The 20497-nt window shown below is 39.6% G+C and overlaps 1 protein-coding gene across 1 annotated transcript in view; it reads right to left on the bottom strand.

Annotated features, from left to right (window-relative positions):
• The window catches only part of TMCC1 (transmembrane and coiled-coil domain family 1), a 156695-nt gene extending 152446 nt beyond the window's left edge, over nucleotides 1–4249 (bottom strand). The window contains exon 1 of the mRNA XM_054977091.1: nucleotides 3547–4249. Within this exon, the coding sequence (XP_054833066.1) occupies nucleotides 3547–4095 (549 nt within the window). The 5' untranslated portion in view covers nucleotides 4096–4249. The remainder of the gene's footprint in view (nucleotides 1–3546) is intronic.
• Between the last annotated feature and the right edge of the window lie 16248 nt (nucleotides 4250–20497).

The raw sequence follows: 20497 nt of genomic DNA, 5'->3' as shown, positions 1-20497 counted from the left end.
CTAATCAGGACTTAGCTTCCAAGATCTGATTAGGCTAGCCTGGGCTATTGAGGTCAGGGCTGACTACCTATATGACTGTAGTATTACAGCTGCTGCACTAGTTATGTGTCTCCTCCTTGATTTAATTCAAGGTAATGGTTTTGATCTTTTAAGTCCTTTATGGTCTACGTCTCACACACTTAAAGAACTGCTTCACCTCATAAGAGCCCAGATGGATTTTAACACACTCATAAGGTTTACTGTTTTCTCACTTTAAAGTTTGTGACTTCTGAGCGCCAAGGGCAGCAATGTTTTCAGTTGCAGCCCCAGCCCTATGGAATCAGCTGCCAGTTGAATTGAAGACTTCCTCTTCTTATTCAGATAATAGTGTACAGCTGTATGTTTTAGGTAGGCTTTGTCCTGACTTGGTTTTAAATGCTTGATTTGGGTTATTATTTTATGATTTCAGCTTCTGCTTGGGTTTTTAAAAACTGTTTTATATTAAACATCTTTGACCAACAAGAAAAAACAGCTTAAAATTTAGGGAAGTAGTGTACATATATGCAATATATTTTCAAGGGTATGTTCAAATCAACTAATTTTGTCCACAATTTTTGCTAGAATGGGTAGTTTATATTAGTTATAATGGCACTGCTGATCATTTATTGTAAGGTAAATAATATATAAAATAATTTTTAAAAACAGGTATGATGGCCATATACTATTAGAGTCTTCATTGTAATAAAGTTTAACTTGATACCCAGATATGTTGCTAGCCCTGTTCTGACCATCAGACTGTTTCTGTCCAAATACCCCTTTTGTTTACTACCAAAAAATTCAACATTTTTCTCCTACCTGAGAGACAAAAATACGCATGTGCTAAGATTGTAAACTCCTTTACCCTGTGCTATCTCTAAGATTAGGAATATTCACAATTTTGCTCGTAGGAAAAGTACTTCTAAATTTCATAAATATACCAATTAATACATTATTGAAGAATTGACTAAATTAACTAAAACTTTGTCTTAAAAAACCATTTCATTCATTTCAAAAGCAATTATAGGAGTTTTTTCAGTATTCCATGACATTTCCAGTTCTTCCATTAGGAAAACTGAACACACACACACAAGCACACACACAAACACACACAGAATTCCCCCACCCCAGTTCTTCCCCACAGGCCTTCACATTTCCATCTCTATTACAATTCACCCCAAAAAAGAATTTTTGATTTTAAGCGTTCATACAATTAAATGTAACATCCATTTTTTTCAATAACTTCCTTTCCAGGTGAAACAAGCTTGGAGGAGGAGGGGAAACTCCCTGTCATGCAACAAGCAAATAAACTAACAAGTAAACTAACAAGTAGTTAGAAGCACACAGCCACAAAATATGCTTTTCAATCTACAAACTTACAACATCTATTGCTGCTGTTCAAAGCCTACAGAATTTAGTCATTACTGGTGTTTGATCATAACGCCATCCCATATCTTCAGCTGCCATGGAGAGGTTTCATCTCATCCATGAGCAATAAGAACAGCTTCCTGACATCCATTACTTTGCAATTAAAACACATGCAGTACAACCTGAGGCCTAAGGCTGTCATCACAGCTGGTCTGTGGACAGTAGCCAATGGAGGCGGGGGGGGGGGGGGAGAGAGAGAAGCCTTGACCAAGGATTCCTTTTTCTCTGCTGGGGGAGGGGGTGCAATTTTACCCAAGAGCAGAAAGAGATAAGCACTTTTCTCACCAGTATTTTACTGTTCACTTCAGTCCCTGTGGGTGATTTTCATTAAAAACATGTGCAAAATACAAGAATACCAAAGTACACAAAAAATGTATTCTTGCCTTCTGCTTCATTCAACCATCCTGGCTCCCAGCCAGCATTATTCAGTTCCCAGCTCTGTTTTCCTCCTTTATATCTTTCCTGCCAATACCACACAGCTTCTTCTATGTGCAGACCCAATGCAACCATCTTGTATGTTTCTCTCTGCCTCTTCTGCTTATTCTTCCTGAACCCTGAGCCACTAATTGACCCTGCCTCTGGAATCATTATCCTTTATCTGCTGGAACATCTCACTCAGCTACACTAATTTGCCCACACTATGATGCCTACACCTAGAGCTAATGTGATGTTTTAGACTCTGCCATGCCTTTCAGTTTATTTCATAAAATATTTTCAGAAAATCTGAAACATGCTCCAATGTCTATTTCATTTCCCCAGCACCTGAAATGTTGCCTATTAGCACAGCTGGCAGGTGCCACAAGGGCTTCATCCCTCCCTTCCTACACAGCTACCCATATTTTTCCTTGCTCTCCACATATACCTAGTCTATATTAACTTAACAACCCTTCTACCTCAACAGTCACTAGCAGTAAATATGCATGCTGCAGAGAGATGAGGTCACTTACAGATATGCCACCATGCTGTCAGATACATTACCATGCTGCTATGCTTGTACTAAAACCCCTCTCTCCTGGGCAACTAGGGGACACCACCACAGTCCTCAATGACTACCAGCCGCTCCACTGTAACCGGTGGTTCTGCTGTCTAAACACTCACGATGCCTACTGTTGTGAGATCTAAGTTATGTCTTTGTCTGCTTTCCCTCTGTTAAGTACAGTTATCAAACAGCTTACTGCTGCCACTCCAGTGTCTAGGGCTTAGGTTTGGGTTACACATAGAACAGAACTTACTTCATCTTTCAAAATGATACTTTCTCAACTTCTGGTGCACAAGCATTGTCTACTAATTAGATCAATTTAGCATTTAAAATGTTCCATCCTGTTTCCAAAAATACATTTATCTAACAAAACACAAGCTATCATTTGAATTTAACAAACCATTTTAATCAGAATAATATTTCTCCAAGACAGATGGCATGCCTTCAAGGAAGGAAACGAACAGTCTACATAAAATGAAAAAATCATGTTCAAGACTGGAATTGATTCCAAAGTATGTATAATGAACACTTTCAAAATTCACCATAGCACTAAGAACCAGAACTGAGGAAGGTTACAAGACTGACTGAGTATTTCTCCCCCTTAATATGACTAACACATTTAATTAAAGTTTTTCAAGAACATGCATTAACATATTAGGAACACAGAATGCTTAATCACCAAGAGAATTCTCTCTAAAGACATTAACCTGAACAGATGAAACTGTATAGCACAGCAGAACTGCTGGGTTACCTTATACCATGAGCATATAATTTCATTTGCTGAAATTAGAGGAGGAGGAAAGATTCCAGGATGGAGTGGGGTTATTGGCTTCATAGAAATAGTTTACTTGGATTGGAGTTTCAAGTAACACTGGCAAGCAACCTTCTAAAATAAAAATACAAGTAGACACTGCAAGTTAATATCCCCAACAAGGCACAAAAATCTGACTGTTTACTGCTGTTCATTTCTTATTAGCCGTACAGAAATATGTTCAATGTAGTTACCTTGTTCAGATGGAGGACTCTCAAGGAATTAGCTTTGTCTCATATTTGAATAGTCAGTTTTGTTATTTTGAAGTCAATTTAGCAACAAGACTACAAACTTTATTCTAAATAGAACTCACCCTTTCTGCTGACACAACCTCTTCACCAGCTGCATAGACAGGAGATGCCATCTCTAGCACAGATAAGTTAGTAGGAGCATCAGTAGTTGATGAGGATCTGGGTCGACCTGAATGAATATCCTGGGTGGACTTCCGGTTGATCTGAGGGCTTCCCTTTGGAGGATCTGACTTGCCCCGCTTGCTATGCAAGCTTGTTCCTCTCTTCATTTTAGGTGGAACTCTGATTTGCTGAAGAACTCTGTTCAGAGCTGTAGGATGGGTAGACATACCATCAATTTCTGCACATGTGCTTTGGCTTTCCAAATCCATTTCAGGCTCCATATCAACCTGAGCTTGCTGCACATCATGTGGAGACACTGAGGACCTCCTGCGCTGGTGCTGGAAGAGGTGCTTCAAGCCTTGACCAATCACATTAATATTCTCCAAGGCATTATGGGTAATTTTAGACAACTTTTGCTCTGACTCATGCTGCCTTTTGGCCTCTTGATCTTGAAACTTGCCTCCAAGGTCGGGGTCATCATAAAATTGTTCACCACCAGAAGGCTCCATCAGATGACACCCCAAAAGTTTTAACAACTCAAACACAGAAGTCCTGTGTCTTTATATTTTGTTTTTGCTAAAAATGCCAAGATTGTCAGCCAATAAAGTGTGCAATTGCTTCAAGAATGAATATACATGCAGTTGTGCCACGGTGGTCTCATGCTTATCTAATGTTAAACAAAAAAATCCAATTATATTTCATGCACAATCAGGTCATGGTAATGCACTATGAGAAACATGCAATTACTTTACTCTCCCCTAAACAATTCAAGCATTCTTTTAAGTGCATTTCTGTTGTGGACAGAATACCAACGTTGCTTTGTACATGAAGGAAAAGTCCTAGATAAAAAGGGAAAGTGAGTAGTATTCAAAAATGGACTGTAAAATCAAATGCTATGCTAAAGAAATCACATCTTTGCTAAACAAGCTGCCATGCCAGAAAACAAGGAATATCTGGTGAGATATACGGTATAAATTAAGTTGTAAATACGTATTACATCTCACATAACACTCTTATCATGTTATTCAAGAAACAGCAATGCCTATAAGTATGTATTCCCAATCAAATATTATCATAACATGGTAGTGAAATAGAAAGTTTCTTCCCCAAGATATATCAGAGTTCCTAAGTGACAGGGCTATCAAAGGCAGCTTTAGCCAAGAGTATGAAGTTTCTTTTTTTAAAAAAAGGCTTTTTTTATACTTCAGCAACACACACAGATCAATTCAGACTCTTAAGAGCAGACCTTCTCCCTCAAACACATCACTTCAGATAGGAGAAGCAGGCAAGCACCTATAGTTGTGTCAAGCAGTAGGAGTTAAACAGAATGTAGATGGTATGTAAGCAAGAGAATCTAAACTAACTTGAATGCTAGGAGAACATTAAGTCAGAAAATTAAGGGCAAAAAGATTCATATCTGTTGCAGTTAAATGAGATCACATGCATAACCTAAGATTATCTGGGTGTCTGGGAGGATGTATACAAGCCAGATCACATGAATAAAGCTCTCATCCTTGGCCAGAAGCAGCAGGAGCTGAGAAAAAGTTCATTAATATTAGACATGTTTAGATTGGTAGATTTTTTTCTCCAGAGTACAATAAGACCTTTATGGTTATTACAGCACCCATAGGATTATGCATATTAAATCTACTTTGAAGACCAAACCCATTAGCCAGAATGCACAAGCTGATGGAAATAGAAGCACAGCATGTTTCACATATTAAGTCTTGGAATTTTTCATTTTTGAAAAAGACAAGCAAATATCACCAGAGTTACAAGAATCCAATTAAGGTAAACTGTTGCTACTCATATTAGGCACGTGATTGTACAATGCAGTGAAAAGCATGGAGAAACACAGAACCTGCTTTATGTTGCCATTCGTTTCTTTAATGAAACTATTACTTTACAGTTTGCACAGGATTTACTGGTTTTTTTAAAGTATAAATTTGGAATAAAGATTTCATTCCACTGTTTCACCAACAATTGTGTATACTTGTGAAACCAGCAGTATAGAGGAATGTTGTCCCAATTATAAGCAAAAGTGTCTGTGAGGCATCCGGAAGTGGACCCATGGAGAAATGTTATACTATCAAAGTTTATCCACAAATAGCGCTTACATTACAGCAACACAAATGCAAACAAGCTAAAGGTACCTGCACTTTATCTTGACATGGTCAAGAAGAGAGTCATGTAATGCACACAGAGAAAGAAAAATTACTTTGGTCTTTATATACTGCTCCCCCCCCCCCCCTTAGCGGGGATGCGAAGGGATTTCTAACATAGTTCATGCTTCCTCCATGTTATTCTCACAGTCAAGAGCCTTGAGGTAGTTTAAGCTGAGAGAGATCAACTGGACCAAGGTCACCCAGCAAGTTTCCAGGGCACACTGAGGATTCAGCCCTGGGTCTTTCAGATCTTGGTCTGACGCTCTAAGCGCTATACCATGCTGGCTCTCAATCCCAGATACAGAACCTTCTTCATTCCAATGTTTAGATTGATTTAAGCAAATTTGTACAACGGATAAAATTGAATTTTCTAGAGAATCCAAACCTAAGATGAAATATGTATTATAACTGGGATATATACAGACCCATGTACATACAAAAAGCTGTTCTGCATACACATAGACAAGTTTTCTCTTCTACCTGCATCTTCTCATACTACAACATATTCTCATACTACAATAAATTTTATTCCAGAAATTTATCCCAATCCTTATTGGTAATATTTTGAGAACATGACAAGTTGCAGTAGGAAAGAGGAGGAGGGGTCCAGACCAACCTTTATGCAGATGCAACTATTTCAGCTAACAGAGTATGGTTTTCCTCCCTCCCACAGCAGCCCAAAATGTCTCTCCTCAATCCTGTTTTGGGGGGGGGGGACTTCCTGAAGCAGGATTTCAGGGAGCAGTTTGGGTTGCCACAGTAGGGGAAGGGGCAGGAAAATCAAGCTCTGTGGGCAAAAATCTTGCAACTTCTAGTCCAGATCCAAGCCAGGGGGGAAAGCTGCAGTACACAAACAGCTCCACATATTACCCAGCAGATCCACTCCCAGTTTTGACTTCATGGAAATACTTTGACAGTATATGACAGCATCTATAAAAGTAATGTATGTCCAAATACTGTGATGAAACCACCCCCTACTGAAAAATATTTGGATACAAAGACTGATCCCAAGATAGTCAATACAACAAACTGGATTAGTTCAGCAAACCACAATGGTTGTTTCCAGCAAACTCCAACTTCTCCCAAGGCGCTGTTTCTACATCCATTCTGTTTTAAAACCCAGGGTACTTCCAATCATGAGTACGTCATGTTCTTCCTGTTGAAGCTACAGACCAATAAGCATCCTAATAGTTAATCGTCTGCTGTTGTATTTGCCTGTAGTGATTATAAGAGAACCAGCTTCAAACCTAAACTTCATTCTGCCTAGACCCAAACCAGCAAGAGGCACAGCTCCAGCTGCCACACTCGATTAATAGTGCAATCCTCAGAAGAGGTACTCCAGTCTAAACCCATTAAAATCAATGGGCTTCGACTGGAGCAACTCTTCTCAAGATTGCAGCATAAAATACTTAAACCACCAAGAAACCTTTTGTAAAAAAGAGAAAAAAAACTTTTTCTGGGGGAGGGAGAAGTGGGTCAGAAATTGGCAAATGGATAAATGGTTTGACATGGTTCCAATCCAGATGAAAATATACATACAATGACTTAACAAATTAAGTCTTGGAATTAGATTAGTATTTTATTATACAAAATTTATAACCTGCTTATCATGTTATATGCCATTTTGAAAATCAATAATACACTGAAGTATCAACTCTGAATATAACTTGATAAAAACAGTAAACCAATATAAACTCTGAGAAGTTAGAATCAACTCTCTTGGTTTCTTTTCTGAACTGCCTCTATTTTGTTCTCTTATATATCTCAATGTCCAGCACGTTCCAGATCATGAACATCTGGGCCATAAATATTGCCCATTAATCCATAATACTTGCAGCAGATTGACTACGCTTGATCTTAGCCAAAGAAGACATCAGGACTCGACATGATTCCCACATTCTACAGGACAGGTCGTATGCTCCCCGCAACTTTGTTTTCCCTTATTGACAGGAAGCTGTGAGGGAAAGATTTTTGGTTTGCTGCATTGCAGTCTCTCTCTCTCTCTCTCTCTCTCTCTCTCTCTCATATTTCTTGTTTAATTTGGCTTATGAGATCTCAATAAAAACTCTTTTCATTTTAAAGAGTGCTTATTCCCCCCCTAGTTATTCTGAGTTCTGTACTGGATCTAGACCTTGGTATACACTGGTTAAACATCCCAAAATATTGTTTTAAATACTCTGCAATTCATGTGTGGTTCTAGGCCAGCAAGTAGACACCTTTACTTGTTACAAGAACTCCATAGTATAGCAATTTGGGTAACACTCATGCAGTAAGAAACAGATATATACTGTTTCCAAAAGGTTGATGAGGCAAGATGTCTCTGCAGAAGCCAAGCTGATTTTCCCTCAGAAGGTTTTGGTCCTCTATGCACCTAATAATTCTATCTTTGATTACAATTTCTACTAATTTGCCTGGGCCAGGCATTATGCTAACTGGCTTGTAATTTCCTGGTTCCCCTCTGAACTCTTTTTTAAAAATCATTGTAATATTTTGCTCCTCTCCAGTCTTCTAATGCAGTGATTTAAGTGACAAATTAGATACACTGCTTAGTAGATCAAGAATTTGAATTCCTTAAGATCCCTTAGGTGTATCCCATCAGGGCCTGGAAGCTTACTGGGTTTTAATTTCCCTAATAGGTCTAGAACTTCATAAATGTCACCATGCACTGGGGTCCTAGAAAGATATGTAGGCTTATTGGCATAGTGACATTTAAGCTCATGTTCCAATTGAAAATGGATTTTAGAAATTCCTATGGTTGTGACCAAATCAACAACCACATTTTATTTTCCAGCATACTCCCAAGTAGCTCCATTTTTGTTCAATAGAGGCAGGTTTCACCTCATGATTGCGGAGAAAAACCTGTAACCTATTTCCCAGGGAAAATGTCATACATTTGTGGATAAGTCAAATGGACAACTGACACCCAACTCACCACATTCTTTCTAGTGTGCATTGCAGTATCTCTAACCATTGTGTTACTGAGAAAAAGCTTCAGAGGAAGACAAAAACAATTATTCCAAACATTTAAAGAAATTGAAAAGGTATGTTCACTATACCGCTATGTGGTGAGGGAACACAGTGTTACTGATTTCCCCCTTCTGGCTATAGTCTCCCAAGCTGCATCCCGTCCTACATCCTATCCTATCCCCCTTGCCTCAGAGCCAGGTTAATGGTGGGGGAGGCACACTGAAAAGGCATCAAAATCTCTTTCACAAACTCATACCATTTGCTGTTGTGCTTGCATGTTTAATACAGGGACAGGTTTTTTAAATTTAAACTTGCGACCAGTTTACTTTTGGAGGCAGCAAGTATTCTAATAAGTCCAGTAGAGGATCAAGCTGCAAAGCTTCATATCTAGTCAATGAATGACATATTCACAAGCGGAGAAAGTTCAGAAAACTTACATATGTTTAGATAGGATTTTTAATGAAACTTTCAAGCAAAAGAGTAATTGAAAAGCAAATGTTAATTTTACAATAATAAAGATGATACTTGCCTCTGCTGGTTATCCTTAGACATGACTGACTGGTGGAGTTCCGCTGTCAAAGAGCAGCTAAAACAAAATCAGAAAAAAAAGTCTTAGACAAGAAACATACACTTAAGAAAACATCAACTTAAATACGCTCAATAAATAAAATTGCACAGTGCCTTTTTCTGACTAGCCACAAAATAGAAACAGAGCAATGGAATGGTTCCTGTATACGTGCTTTCACTCGCATACCATCTTAAATCCAGCTTCCATTCCTCTGCCCCTATTTTGTCTTAGACTTCAAAAACTTGCGCAATGGTGAACATATTTGGATACTACAAGTCAAAATTCTAAGCTGGAACTTCTAAATACCCATCATTCCTGAACACGTTTGGTATAGCCGAGTAAGTCTCATTACTGACAAGAACTTTACACACTGTGACCTGCTGTATCACACTTCTGCTGACCATTTTTAGAGCTTCTTTGTGGCCCAATAAGCAAGATCACATAGGGCTACAGGAAAAGGAGAGTATTTTGTAAACGTATTGCATCATTAGCTAAGCAGTTGTAAGACTCTCACCATGGATGCTACATTGAAGTACTAAAATTGATTCCATTTGTCACGTATTGTGCCTCAGATGAACATTTGTCACTTTGGTATTCCATCCTTCCTCCAAGAGGCTGGTGCAGTCTTATGGCAAAGATTCACTAGAAGTCCCCAGTTCAGGCTCAGTTCTGCTATGAACTCATTAGGAAACTATCAGCAAGTTTCTAGCAGCCAGTTAAGCCTGCCAACTACAACATGGGGATAATACTAATCTACCTTACAGAGTTGTTATAAATTTGCAAAGGTATATAAAGCATTTTTGAATGCTAATATAATAATAATAATAACATTCGATTTATATACCGCCCTTCAGGACAACTTAATGCCCACTCAGAGGCATTTACAAAGCATGCCATTATTATCCCCACAACAAAACACCCTGTGAGGTGGGTGGGCTGAGAGAGCTCCACAGAACTGTGACTAGCCCAAGGTCACCCAGCTGGCTTCAAGTGGAGGAGTGGGGAATCAAACCTGGTTCTCCAGATTACAGTCCCGCGCTCTTAACCTCTCCACCAAACTGGCTCCACCAAACTAAGGCAAATACTGACTGAGGTACTAGCAGGAGATTAGGATCATGTACATGAAGGACTAATGGTAAAGATTAAGGGAGAAAGTGCCAAAGACGGATTACAGATGAACATCAAAAAGACAAAAGTAATAACTACCAAGGAATTATACAATTTTAAGGATGACAATGAAGAAAGTGAAATTGTTAAAATTTCCCCATTTCTATGTATGGATATGAAAGCTGGACAATGAAGAAAGCTGATTCATTTGAAATGTGAATGAGAGTTTTACAGATACTGTGGACAGCCAAAAAGACAGTAAGTAGGCTCTAGATCAAATCAATCCTGAATTCTCACAAGAAGCTAAACTGACAAGAGAGATTCTGTACTTTGGTCACCTCATGAGAAAACTCACTGAAAAAGACAAGATCTGGGTCCAATAACACTTTAAAGACCAACCAGATTTCCAAGGAATGAGTTTTTGAGACAAAACTCCCTTTGTCAGATACAGGGAGAGGAAAAAATGAGTCTTTATAATCCAGGCAGAAGGTGAGAGGTGCTATAAAATTAGAGTGTCCAGAAGCTAGGTATAATACATGTTGCTAGACCAGAGGTGCAAATGGCAGAAAATCAGCATCTGTAATGTGAGAAAAATTGGGACATAGGATTTTTCTTGCATTACAGATGCTAATTTTCTGCAGTTCGCAACCCTGCCCTATCAAGCTAATTATAACATGTATTATAGCTAGCTTCCTGACACTCTTATTTACAATACACCTCCCATCCTCTGCCTGGATTATAAAGACTCCTTCCTTTTTCCACTCCTCATATTGGATAAAGAGAGATTTAACTCTCAAAAGCTCGTATCTTGGAAAGCTAGTTTATCTTTAATTATTATTATTTATTAGCATTATTATTATTTATAGTGCACTTTTCTCACTGAGATCTAAGGCGGATTACACAATTCAAATGAAAATACAATATAATCAATAGCTAAGACATTCACTGATCAAGGTACAGTAATGAACAGCAGCTAGGATAGTCATTGAAAGAGATACAATAGGATATGGAAGCAGAAAAAATGAGGAAAAACAAGCATAAAGCCAAGCATAGAGATGAAATCTTTCTGAAACCAAGCATAACAAAATTACATGGCATGTTTAGCAATGTGGAAAATTCCTAGTACATGTCTGCCAGGACTCAACAGAGCAGTGCCTTGCTCTTTGATTGCAGACAAACATGGCTACCCACCTGAAAGACAATAATGCCAGGAAAAGTGAAGGCAGCAGGAAAAGAGGAAGACCCATAATGAAACTGCTTGACTCAATAAAGAAAACCACAGCCTCCAGTTTGCAAAATCTGAGCAGGCTGTTAATGAAAGGACATTTTGGAGGTTGTTAATTTATAGTCACCGTAAGTCAAAAGCAACTTGATGGTATATAGCACACAGACACAGGGGTGATTTCATTTAGCCTCACCAACATCCAGCTGGGCTAAAAGATGGGTGACTTGTCCAAAGTTTCCCAGGGCTGATACTGGTTTTACTGAAGCTAAGCATTCTAGCCACTTTGCCACAAATCAAAATCAACAGATTGAGCATGTATTTTTTAAAATAAAAAGTAAACTGGAAACCTACTCATTCTCTAAAGATTTTGGCATAAACAGCTGACACTGCATAAATATTCCAGCTCTTTTTTTAAAAAAAAAAAGGTATTCCCCATTAGAAGCATTATAATAATTGGATTTCTTCTCAGGAGGAAAAACAGAGCTTCAACTCAAAAGCCAACTGATGTCAGCAATGAAAAAGCAGTATGGATTCTAAGGCTTAAGGGAATAGACAATACTAGCTCTACGCTAACAACAAATAGACAGTAATGGATATTTAGAAGCCACTCAATTGGTCAGCTAATAAAAGAAACGAATGCCTCCTATGCTCCAGTCTAGAAGAGCTGGATAGGTTTAGCCTGGAGATAAGGTAACTGAGGAGTGATATAATAGCCAAGTATTTGAAGGTATGGCAACGACCCCCCCCACAAGCCTTTCACACACCCTGCCATCCACCCTAAATCTCCCTTTATAGGTTTGGAGACTCTCAGGCAGGTAAAGGTTGGGTCACCACACACCACCTGTCTAGCCTCCACTACAGCAGGCAGAAAGCCCTGACCCAAATCCTCAAAGGGTCCCCTCTCCCCGCGGACAGGCAGCCAGTTCCCTGTATGTACCTCCCCTCACCCGACTACAGCCCAGTGTTAATGCAGAACAGGGAACTTAGAAGTTACTTTCCCTATATATATATATATATATATATATATATATATATATATATATATATATATATATATATATATATATATATATATATATATATATATATATATATATATATATATATATAGCAAATCAGGGTTAAACAAAAACAAACTATTCACAAGATGGAAAATAGGAATGAACAGATTTAAAACTAATAAACTTAAACTAATAAACTGGAGTTAAACAGAGAATGCTTCAATGTAACAGAACAGGTTTGGAATCAGCCAGCAATATCTCTGCTACCTCTCCTCAGCAGAGTCAAAACTCTTCTTCCTCAGCAGCTTCCAAAAGCCTTTTTCCCCCTCCAACAGATGCTAATTCTCACTGGCCCAGTAGTCTGCCTGCTCCATTGGCTGTTTCTCACAAGAGGCAGAGCTGGAGCTAGCCCTGTCCATTACAGAAGGGCTGTCACATACAGGATGGAGTGGAGTTGTTTCCTGCTGCCCCACAGAGTCAGACAAGAAACAGTGAATTAAAATTAAAGCAAATACATTTTCAGCTAAACATTAGGAAGAACTTCCTGACAGTGGTTCCTTAGTGGAACAGGCTTCCTCAAGAGGTGATGGGCTCTCCTTCCTTGGAGATATTTAAGAAGAGGCTAGACAGTCACCTGACAGCAATGATGATTCTATGACTAAATATGACTGTACAAAGATCAAGAGAGAGAGGGCATGAAGGGATTAGCCAGTGCTAGGCTCTTGTGGCCTTTTCTTATATGCCCAGGGTAATGCCAATAGCCACTTTGGGGGGTCAGGAAGGAATTCTCCAGGCCGGATTGGCCAGGGATCATGGAGATCTTTTGCCTTCCTCTGGACATAGAGCAAGGGTCACGGGAGCGGGGGCTGTGAATTTCCTGCACTGTGCAGAGGGCTGGAGTAGAGATCCTTGGAGTTCCTTCCAGCTCTGTTTCTAGAAGCCCTAGGAAAATAGATTTTTTTAAAGATCTTTGACTTCTCCAAAGCACATAATCAGCAACATGTTTAAAATAGCCAAGACAATGACTGTATTATAAAGCAGGACAAATGCAATTCCAGGCTGCTACTACAAAACAGGTGTTTGGCAGCTGCAACATAAACAATTTTGAAATAAGCCCTGGAAAAGCAGCAGAATAGGGGTGGAAAGTTTTCCAAAACCAGCACCTTGAAGCAGGTACCACCAGAGGGACTGTAGAGCAGGCAAGCTGCAAGCCTCCTTGACCTGTGGGCCTCATGCCAGGGATGAGTAAGTAAAGAGCCCATCATCTCTATTACCTCCCACCCACCCCCCTCTCCTATGCAGCCACTTCACTCTCATCCCAGTTCCTAGGTGACTGCTGGGAAGAGAGCAAGCAACGAGAGTAAAACAGCCACCTGGGAAAGACAGCAAACTGGGCACAGTGGGATGGTGAAGTTTTTACTTCTCTGTCTTCATAGCCAGTTCGTTCTTCTCCAGACACCTTAGCAAACTCACTCTAAAGCCGGAGCTGATGTGGCTCTTGCTGAGGAGAAAGCAGAAAATCAAAGAAGGAAGTCTTTCCCTTCTCTCAAGATAGGAAAGTGCTGACTAAGGTTCAACAGTGGAGGAGGAGAAAGCCCTACATGCCCAGAGGTATTCTAACCTTCTGAATTATCATAGTTAAGTATTTAAGTATTAATAGCTATATGTTACTGTATGTGTATGTTTGGTGGGATGGCATACATGGCGTACAGTATAATATGGCTCTTCTGGTTAATGGTAATTGCAAATGTGGCTCTCCTCTAGCCATTGAGTACTACTGGTCTAGGCATGGTAAATATTGAAAATTTAATCCCCTTGTAGTTGAACTGTTTTCACCTTCGCAAGATAACATTTATGTACTTTAACCTTCTTCTTCCAAAGAGGAATAGAAAACTGGATACTGCAGATAAGATCTTGTTCCTATACAAAAAACTGTATCCAGAAATGATCTCTAGATTGGTTCTCAGGGATTCAAATAGGCAACACATTCTAACAGAACTGTAGACGCTTCTGTATGGTTACGTTCTAAAGATTGTACACAAAATGTACAAATCTTATACTAGTGCTCAGCTCAAGTCTGACATTGCCATCATCAGGGCAGCACAATCCTTCACTCAGCACTAATTCAAACAGAAATATGCAGGTTGGATCAACTGTATCCTTTATAATGCAAGACATTAAAAGCCATTATCTCTATTCTTGCAGCCATTAGTTTCTCCTAAGCTCTACCTCTGAAAGGAGTAGCATGTTCAGAGCCAGCTCCTTCGGCAGAACTTTGAGCATCCTTCACAAGCTGCATACAGCCCTTAAGTCTGATAAAATAATCCTTCCTCATAATTTCCTACAGAATTCAAGGCCACAATGCATGGGTGGTGGGCTGCATTTAGCAATTTGTTTAAGCCTAAAGATCTGACTTTCACTTAATTCCAAATACCTATTCACATTTCTTTTGTAGTGCTGTCTTGCATTCTGAGTTAAAAATAGTTATCTGTCCTTTGAACAACATAACAGTCATGGGTACTGTCTAACCAACCCTATTTGCATCCTTTTATTTAGTTTCATTATTTGTAGTATGTGTTTCTTATTGAGACTCAAGGCAGATTACACAGCGTAAGTCAATGGAATCAACAAAATGAGACACCTAATATACAATGAGAATTCCTAGGATTGCAGAAATCTAAACACAGCAAGTATTAAGCAACTTTAAACAAGTTGTAAATGGTATTACATACACAGAAATACGATGCGCTAAGAACCTATAGCAACAGATAATACATAACATACAGCAGCAAAGTCAACAGTCCTGTTCCTTTAGTTGAACTATCTCCTGAATAATTCCCTTGTAGTAATGCCCTAACAGATGTAGTGATAGCTCACTCGGGGAGTCTGTGAAATCTGAAGGACTCTGAGGACTGCATAATCAGGCAGAGTTAATTGGGACAGGCATACCACATCATTTTCATCCACATCTCTGCTATGCAAGCCGAGCCAAGCCAAGCCAATCTTCTCTGCCTGTAGCAAGCCAGATAGGTATGCAGTTTTGTGCCTCATTGATCTGTTACTGTAGTATTAAAGAGGAACTAGAAGAAACAGAGGCCCTTGTAATAGCATCATTTGGAATGTTTTAGAGATTAGGTAAACTACAAGCATTCTTGCCTAGTGGTGGCCATGTTTAATCCCCCCCCTCAAATCTACCTGCTTCCATCTGCAATAGAACAGCACAATCAAACACCCTACCCCAGATATCAATTGTCACATGGCATGCTTCTTTTTACAAAAAAGCCATGTCACAGTTCAGGGCTGACTTCCCAATGTATTAAAGTTACTGTTTTCCAACAGTTGGTATTTGAGCAGTCCACTATCAGCACTGCTCCCAGATACCATATATATAACTGTTGTCTCTCTTATAGTAGTGGAGTTTCTTCCAATTGCGGTATGGAAATAGCTTGTCCCCAGGATGTGTGCCATACGGCCCTTGTGTTCTTGCCCTTCCTCTCACACTAAAAGGATCATGCCTCTTTCCATACTCTGGATTCCTTTGTTCTTGCTCTAGAGGAGTTAGCCATGTTAGTCTTTAGTAGCAAAATAGAAAAGAGTCCAGTAGCACCTTTAAGACTAACCAACTTTACAGTAGCATAAGCTTTTGAGAATCACAGTTGATGCAACTGATGAAGAGAACTGTGGTTGTTGTGGATTTTCCGGGCTGTATAGCCGTGGTCTTGGCATTGTAGTTCCTGATGTTTCGCCAGCAGCTGTGGCTGGCATCTTCAGAGGTGTAGCACCAAAAGATAGAGATCTCTTAATGTCACAGAATCACAGAAGAGAACTGTGATTCTCCAAAGATTCTCCAAAGCTTATGCTACAGTAAAGTTGGTTAGTCTTAAAGGTGCTACTGGACTCTTTTCTACTAAATTCTTGCTGTTTGTCAGATCAGCTTCATTACCTTACTTTTTAAAACAAAATATTTTGTCCAGAGATTGGATCTAATTTTCCTACAATTTTTAGTTATGCTGCCACTAGAGAAAACCACTAGTATGCATACAACTAGCAATTTTATTCTAAATAGCACCGCACAACAGGGCCCTCTATAGACGAGGTGGATGTGTCTGAATACTTTGAGAAGGAGTCTACAGGCATGCAGAAAAATATGTAACATTTTTAAAATGCAGAGAACAGGGCCGTTTCCAGACGGCTTACCTGGCTCCGGAACGTCACGCCATCTTGTGGGGAAAACGCGAAATATCGCGTTTTCTCATGCGACGTCGCGCAAAACTCACGCGAGAAAACGCGATATTTCGCGTTTTCCCCACAAGATGGCGCAACGTTCCGGAGCCAGGTAAGCCGTCTGGAAACGGCCCTGGTCCACAAGGACAGCGAGTTTGCTTACTACATGCCAGGAGACATGAAATGTTGAAGGCAGCTGGGAAACAAAATGGAGAAATGGCAACTGGCTTTATCAAGCCTGTGTGTGTGTGTGTGTGTGTGTGCGCGTGCGTAACATTTTTAAAATGTAACATATGTAACATATGTAACATATGTAAAATATGTAACATTTTTAAAATGCAGAGAACAGGGCCGTTTCCAGACGGCTTACCTGGCTCCGGAACGTCGCGCCTTCTTGTGGGGAAAACGCGAAATATCGCGTTTTCTCATGCGACGTCGCGCAAAACTCACGCGAGAAAACGCGATATTTCGCGTTTTCCCCACAAGATGGCGCAACGTTCCGGAGCCAGGTAAGCCGTCTGGAAACGGCCCTGGTCCACAAGGACAGCGAGTTTGCTTACTACATGCCAGGAGACATGAAATGTTGAAGGCAGCTGGGAAACAAAATGGAGAAATGGCAACTGGCTTTATCAAGCCTGTGTGTGTGTGTGTGTGTGCGTGCGTGCTAGAAATCTAGGCTGCTATAACAAGCTCGAGCCCTCTGAAAATAAGAGACAGGAGTGAGATTAATTAGAATAAGAGAGGAAACACTGCCTTCAATTTTAATGAAATCACTGTCCTCCAAGGATTCTTTAAGCTGTGTAGGGAACATAGCCCCGATGTCTTTTAATATCTTGCAATGTGGAAGTGGAGTTCCCCTGCAAAGCCATCTTCCATAGTATCGGAAGGAAGAATACATCACCTCATCCTAATGCTCTATTGCTTAGGCTTAAGCCAGGTGAACAGTTTTCTGTTCAGCAGTCAGCACTGGACTACTGAGGTTCAGGGCCTGAAAGGAAGAAAAGCGCTCATCTAGCCACAGCAGAGTCATATAATTACATTACTTTCTCCCCCACTTACCATCTCCTCAACAGTAATTTCTTATGGGCCCTTAGCTTCAGAGTCCTACTACATGTAAACACATTTCAGACAGAGTAGATCAGATTTTATACTGAGGGCTGTAAATGACAGACTGTACAGTTATTTACCAAAGTTGCTTCATAGGAAAATCCCCTGTGAGATTAAGGTGTCTAAGCCAACACCCTTCTTTCACTTAATTTTATTCTTGTCCTCATGTGTGTTGCTAACATAGTCACTATTTCCTATATGTATGTGCTGCTTCTTCCTTAAGGTGGAATGGGAAGGAAACAGCAGTCTCTTTACTTTGAATCTGTGCAACTGTACTTGAGCGCACTTGCACCAATGAATTAGATACAGATTGCAATAATGACAAGACACTGATGTATTCACACTAGCAAAAATGTCCAAGGGTGAATAATATTGAATTTACTACAAGTGCAATATTAAAAACTTGGCTGAAAGAAAGATGATGTTATTTTGTATCATACAGCATTGGTAAAAGACCTTTTTTGGCTCCTTGTTTTGAACTCGTAGCTGTCTTAAAACTGAAAAAACAGGATAATACAGGAATGATCTGATGAAAATCTACCTGAAATAGAGTTTGATGGTCTGTAATTTGTCATGTGTGTTAATTCCTTTTTGATGTATTATATGTTTATATTGTTTTCTTTTTCTGTGTATTTACATACTTGTTATTGATACAATGAATACTGTTTCTAGTCTATGCTTGTCACATTTGTATATACTGTGGGTTCAGGTAGTGCTTTCAATTTATAGTTTACAACACTCCCCTATTTGTTATATACTTTCTTGTTATATACTTTCTTCTACTAGTGTACTTTATTTTTGCATATTGATCTATTGCACAGCTCCCAAATAAAAACTGCTGGACAGTTCAGATTAATTTATATTTCACGGGATACGCAAGTGTTCCCCCTTCAGTTAAATTCATGCAGCTGTACAGGGATCAGATAACTGGTCACTCACAGAAACGTAATTACAGCTTCTGCAGTCCATATACTTTACATGTAAGACAGTCTTATCTCAACCCATCATCCCTGTAAGTACCATTGATGTTAAGTAAACAGGATAGGGAAAACCATCGTAATCCCATATGAAATGCCACTCAGTCCTGACAACCACTCCCAAAGATTCCCTTGGTCACAAGATCATTATGAACAACCCTCTTCATGCTCCATCTCAGGCACTGCAATGTCTGAAACTGCAGGATCACCAATGATTGATGCTGAAGCTGAAGAACTTTAATCAGCCTACGTGCAACTGAGAGGCCACTAGACAAGGAACTACCCTTGTTCCCATAGGAACCTTGCTATTCCCTGGGCAAACGGTATTGTTTTGGAGCTACCTCAAATGTATCAACTTCTCAGCTGTTCATGTTCCTTAATCAGAGTATAATAAAACTGGAACAGCACAAATCTACATGGCTAAAGACTAGCTTTCAAAATAAAGAATTGTACATTTCTCTTTTGTAAATATATAATATTTTAAAATTAACCAAATACATCAATTAACCCTGTGCAGGGAGATATCACCTTCTGTGAGTCTCTTCCCTTTTTCAGAGTCCCAGTGCAAACTGCTGCCAGCATCAATTGCCTGTTCCTTATGTTTGGTTCCAGTAATACATAGGGCATTGTACCTATTTACTAGCCTAGTTCCTTGCTGAGCATTCTGTCTGATCTGGCTGAGGTGGTCTCAGTGCTGGAGACCTAGACTGAATGGTCTGAGAGACTACAACATTCATGCCCAAAGCACTTTGTTTGGGCTGGCTCAGGATTCTGTGTCCTCTTTGGCCACTATGGGTCTCTTAGGTTGTAACAGGCCCTCTACATAGCAAAGGAATGCCTTAGACTTAATTTTTTTGCACTGAGCCTTCGGCAGAAAGTCTGATTTGGAAGCCTGAGAATTCAGCTTTTTCCATAGTCTGAAACCTGATGCCTCTAGGTACAAAGTTCTGCAGGGCAGGACTGGTCCACCTACAGAGACATCATTTCAACAACATGGATGGGCAAGAATCCAGAGTACACGTGGTGGCCTTTACAGACCCCAAGATCCTATCAACATCCATCTTGGAAACTGGGCTGAAATTATCCATAAATAGAGTGGACCCTATACTGGACATATATTACAACCAGAATCCAAATCTGAGCATATTTGAGATTCTCAGTAAAAAAAAATAGCAAAAGCATCACAACTAATCATCAGATCCTGAGAGTTAAAAGATTCGTCTGCAGGTGGGCCATTTGAACCAAACCACAGCCCCTTCCTGCAGCACTTTGTGCCTTGAGGCATCATGTATACAGCTTCTTTAAATGCTTGCATCTCACAGCAAACCCTGTACTCCTTTACACTCTTAACTAAGCAAATGATGAACAACCTCTTCCAACAACAGCAGGATTGCTCTATAGATTGCTTACAATCAGGCTAAAATAAACTCAAAAGCACACTTGATTTTCCTTTAAGAACAGTTTTTCTTCCAGCAAGACAGTCATTTAGAGAAAATACACTCAAAGAAAGTTCACTATGCAAGAAAAATTTCCCACAACCTCACAGAAGTATGCATCAAGTTTGCATATA

This window comes from Eublepharis macularius, chromosome 4 (genome assembly GCF_028583425.1).
Source record: "Eublepharis macularius isolate TG4126 chromosome 4, MPM_Emac_v1.0, whole genome shotgun sequence".
Lineage (NCBI taxonomy): Eukaryota > Metazoa > Chordata > Lepidosauria > Squamata > Eublepharidae > Eublepharis > Eublepharis macularius.
This window is presented reverse-complemented; position numbering and strand designations above follow the sequence as displayed.